Here is a 5,000-nt window from a genome sequence, read left to right as displayed (position 1 = left end):
ATATATATATACATATACATATATACATATATATCTGTATACATACATTTCTCTCTTTTTGTATTTATATATATAGACACACACACACACACACACACACACATATATATATATATATGTGTGTGTGTGTGTGTGTGTGTGTGTGTGTGTGTGTGTGTGTGTGTGTGTGCTTGCGTGTATGTATTCAGTTATATATATGTTCATGTGTGTATATGCATGTATGCATGTATGAATGTATGTATGTATATATCTATGTATGTGTGTGTGTTTACGCACGTATATAAATACTTTGTATTTCGCTTTGAAATAATTCAACTATACTACACTGTCTCCTGAACAATTATTGCGCCGCTCAGTAATAACAGTCAAAGGAACACCTGGATAAGCAAGTAGCAAACAGACTCTATAAGCAATCCCCCAAACCCGCATTTCACACGCACACACACAAATACCTATCTATCACTATAAACGAATAAAGACTGTAGTCGAAATGAAACGGAGAAAAGGTGTCTGATGGCGCGGGTGCAGCGCCGCCCACCCCGGCGACGTGTAAACAAGAAAGAAAGACTTCTCTCTGAGAGCTGACAGATGTTGAACATTAGTCAAGCATGAACGGCGAGGAGCTTAGGACATAACTCCAGGGACATGAAGTGTCAATTCAGGGCAGAGTGAGAGAGAGAAGAGAGAGAGAGGGGAATGGTGAAGGAAGAGAGGAAATTAATCATGCATAGAGAGCGGGAGATAGGGAGAGACTGGCATATGGGATGCCAGACAGAGAGAATAGCATTTATCTTCCAGAAAGGAGAACAACAGAGAGAGAGAGACTGAGATTTCTCTGTACGGGACAGCTTGTTTTAAATATCTACATTGATCTCCGTCTGCAAACAACCATTTCTCGATCGCTTGAAAAAGTGTTTCTAATTTCACTTACACACACACACACATATACATATCTAACTATATATATATATATATAGTTATATATATATATATATATATATATATATAGTTATATATAATGTATTTTTTTGTTTAGCAATAATCAATAATAGCTATTTTTCACCAGGTTCTAGTGATTATATAATTTTCTTTATAACCTCCTTCACATTCCCACTGCAGTAACGCAAAATACTCCTTACAGTCCGCTGTTGGTTTTATTTTACTTCATTTTATCATTTTCTATTGCATTTTTATCTACTCCTATGTTTTGCATTATTTTTTAAATTAAAATTATATTTTTCTTACCACGATTTTTTACGAGACCATTTTCATTTTTTTTTTTTTTTAGCTTTTCCAAATCAGTCCCCTTTCATGTTTTCTGATTTATTGATATCATTAGAAATTTTCCCAGGACTAAAGAAACTACCCGGGACCCGAAACTGCACAGGGCCCAGAGAAACTACCCAAGACCCAGAAAAATTATCCAAAACCCAGAAAAAATACCTATGACCCAGAAAAAATTTACCCAAGACTCAGCGAAACTATACAAAACACAAAGAAACTACCCAAGACCCAGAGTGTTCGTCTTCTATGTTTGTTTTGTGATTCTCTATGATGCTTGAGGGTGAAGAAAACACTGATGAAAACTAAAGTAGGTTCATTGGAGATCAGCTCTGACTAAATTAATACGGAACTCTTGTTCCTCTGCCCCACACGCCAGGCTCCGTCTGAGACTGTTACTGCCAGACGTGTGATTACAGAGACAAAATAAAATGTACTCTATAAATCGTACAGAGAATCTCGCTCTTTCACATAGGTGATATGCTACACAGCAATATAAACTAAACATAACCTATATTTCACATGGTATAACATATCACACAAAAGACAGTGTGTATAATATAATCACATAATTATCGCAATATATGTGCGATAATACTGGTATCATAATCCGTATACATTGGCATCATATCATGGCACTCTCAACACACATCATTATCATAACTCACTTCATTATCACAACCCACACAGAGAAATTACCCAAGACCCAGAGAAACTACCCAAGACCTAGAGAAACTACCCAAGACCCAGAGAAACTACCCAAGACCCAGAGAAACTACCCAACACACAGAGAAACTACCCAACACAGAGAGACTAACCTACATCCAGAGAAACTATCCAATAACCAGAGAAACTATATAAGACCCAGAGAAACTACCCACAACCCAAAGAAACTGTCCGGGGCTCAGAGAAACTACCCAAGACCCAAAGAAGCTATCCAAGACCCAGAGAAACTACCTAAGACCCAGAGAAATTACCCAAGACCCAGAGAAACTGCCCAAGACCCAGAGAAACTACCCAAGGCCCAGAGAAACTGCCCAAGACCCAGAGAAACTACCCAAGACCTAGAAATACTGCCCAAGACCCAGAGAAACTATCCAAGACCCAGAGAAACTGTCCAAGACCCAGAGAAAATGCCCAAGACCCAGAGAAACTGCCCAAGACCAAGAGAAAATACCCGAGACCCAGAGAAACTATCCAAGACCCAGAGAAACTGTCCAAGACCCAGATAAACTGCCCAAGACCCAGAGAAAATGCCCAAGACATAGAGAAACTATCCAAGACCCAGAAAAACTATCCAAGACCCAGAGAAACTGCCCAAGACCCAGAGAAACTATCCAGGACCCAGAGAAACTGCCCAAGACCCAGAGAAATTACCCAAGACCCTGAGAAACTGCCCAAGACCTAGAGAAACTATCAAAGGCCCAGAGAAACTGCCCAAGACCCAGAGAAACTACCAAAGACCCTGAGAAACTGCCCAAGACCCAGAGAAACTATCCTAAACCCAGAGAAACTGCCCAAGACCCAGAGAAACTACCCAAGACCCAGAGAAACTGTCCAAGACCCAGAGAAAATGCCCAAGACCCAGAGAAACTGCCCAAGACCAAGAGAAAATACCCAACACCCAGAGAAACTATCCAAAACCCAGAGAAACTGCCCAAGGCCCAGAGAAACTAGCGACCCAGAGAAACTGCCCAATACACAGAGAAAATGCCCAAGACCTAGAGAAACTATCCAAGACCCAGAGAAAGTGCCCAAGACCCAGAGAAACTACCCAAGACCTAGAGAAACTATCCAAGACCCAGAGAAACTGCCCAAGACCCAGAGAAACTGCCCAAGACCCAGAGAAAATGCCCAAGACCCAGATAAACTATCCAAGACCCATAGAAACTGCCCAAGACCCAGAGAAACTATCCAAGACCCAGAGAAACTGCCCAAGACCCAGAGAAACTGCCAAAGACCCAGAGAAATTACCAAAGACCCAGAGAAAGTACCCAAGATCCAGAGACACTACCCAAGACCCAGAGAAACTGCCCAAGATCCATAGAAAATGCCCAAGACCCAGAGAAACTACCCAAGACCCAGAGAAACTATCCAAGACCCAGCGAAACTGCCCAAGACCCAGAGAAACTGCCCAAGACCCAGAGAAACTGCCCAAGACCCAGAGAAACTACCCAAGACCCAGAGAAACTGCCCAAGACCCAGAGAAACTATCCAAGACCCAGAGAAACTGCCCAAGATCCAGAGAAACTGCCCAAGACCCAGATAAACTGCCCAAGACCCAGATAAACTGTCCAAGACCCAGAGAAACTACCCAAGACCCAGAGAAACTATCCAAGACCCAGAGAAACTGCCCAAGACCCAGAAAAACTACCCAAGATGCAGAGAAACTGCCCAAGACCCAGAGAAACTGCCCAAGACACAGAGAAAATGCCCAAGACCCAGAGAAACTACCCAAGATCCAGAGAAACTGCCCAAGACCCAGAGAAACTATCCAAGCCTCAGAGAAACTGCCCAAGACCCAGAGAAACTGCCCAAGACCCAGAGAAACTGCCCAAGACCCAGAGAAACTACCTAAGACCCAGAGAAACTGCCCAAGACCCAGAGAAAATGCCCAAGACCCAGAGAAACTGCCCAAGACCCAGAGAAACTGCCCAAGATCCAGAGACACTGCCCAAGACCCAGAGAAACTATCCAAGACCCAGAGAAAGTACCCAAGATCCAGAGAAAGTACCCAAGACCCAGAGAAACTGCCCAAGACCCAGAGAAACTATCCAAGACCCAGAGAAACTGCCCAAGACCCAGATAAAATGCCCAAGACCCAGAGGAACTATCCAAGACCCAGAGAAACTGTCCAAGACCCAGAGAAACTGCCCAAGACCCAGAGAAAATGCCCAAGACCCAGAGAAAATGCCCAAGACTCAGAGAAAATGCCCAAGACTCAGAGAAACTGCCCAAGACCCAGAGAAACTGCCCAAGACCCTGAGAAAGTACCCAAGATCCAGAGAAAGTACCCAAGACCCAGAGAAACTGCCCAAGACCCAGAGAAACTGCCCAAGATCCATAGAAAATACCCAAGACCCAGAGAAACTGCCCAAGACCCAGAGAAACTATCCAAGACCCAGAGAAACCACCCAAGACCCAGAGAAACTGCCAAAGACCCAGAGAAACTATCCTAGACCCAGAGAAACTGCCCAAGACTCAGAGAAACTATCCAAGACCCAGAGAAACTGCCCAAGACCCAGAGAAACTGCCCAAGACCCAGAGAAACTATCCAAGACCCAGAGAAACTGCCCAAGACCCAGAGAAACTATCCAAGACCCAGAGAAACTGCCCAAGACCCAGAGAAACTATCCAAGACCCAGAGAAACTGCCCAAGACCCAGAGAAACTGCCCAAGACCCAGAGAAACTATCCAAAACCCAGAGAAACTGCCCCAAGACCCAGAGAAACTATCCAAGACCCAGAGAAACTGCCGAAGACCCGGAGAATCAAACACTTTTGCTAATTTCAGGAGGCATACAAGTAATGATGACTTTTTTTGTCGTATATTGTTTAAAGCATTAAAAAAAAAAAAAAAAAAAAAAAAAAAAAAAAAATCCAGCATTGACAATTTCTAAATTAAGGAAAATGTAACTTATAAATAAAAGTAAACAGAACCTGATTACGACTTTTGGTTTCATTAACGCCAAGGATGATACAGCAACAACACAGACTTTT

At 43.0% G+C, this 5,000-nt stretch overlaps 1 protein-coding gene across 1 annotated transcript in view; it reads left to right on the top strand.

The window, feature by feature from the left end:
- The first annotated feature begins 2,854 nt into the window (after positions 1–2,854).
- LOC125025238 (activating signal cointegrator 1 complex subunit 2 homolog) overlaps positions 2,855–5,000 on the top strand; it is a 2,633-nt gene continuing 487 nt past the window's right edge. Inside the window, exons 1-6 of the mRNA XM_047613210.1 lie at positions 2,855–3,093; positions 3,221–3,413; positions 3,621–3,813; positions 3,921–4,011; positions 4,181–4,291; positions 4,681–4,805. Of these exons, the coding sequence (XP_047469166.1) occupies positions 2,855–3,093; positions 3,221–3,413; positions 3,621–3,813; positions 3,921–4,011; positions 4,181–4,291; positions 4,681–4,805 (952 nt within the window). The remainder of the gene's footprint in view (positions 3,094–3,220; positions 3,414–3,620; positions 3,814–3,920; positions 4,012–4,180; positions 4,292–4,680; positions 4,806–5,000) is intronic.

Source organism: Penaeus chinensis, chromosome 4, assembly GCF_019202785.1.
Source record: "Penaeus chinensis breed Huanghai No. 1 chromosome 4, ASM1920278v2, whole genome shotgun sequence".
NCBI classification, from domain to species: Eukaryota; Metazoa; Arthropoda; class Malacostraca; order Decapoda; family Penaeidae; genus Penaeus; species Penaeus chinensis.
Note: the sequence above shows the minus strand (reverse complement) of the source record. Positions and strands in the feature narration are given on the sequence as shown.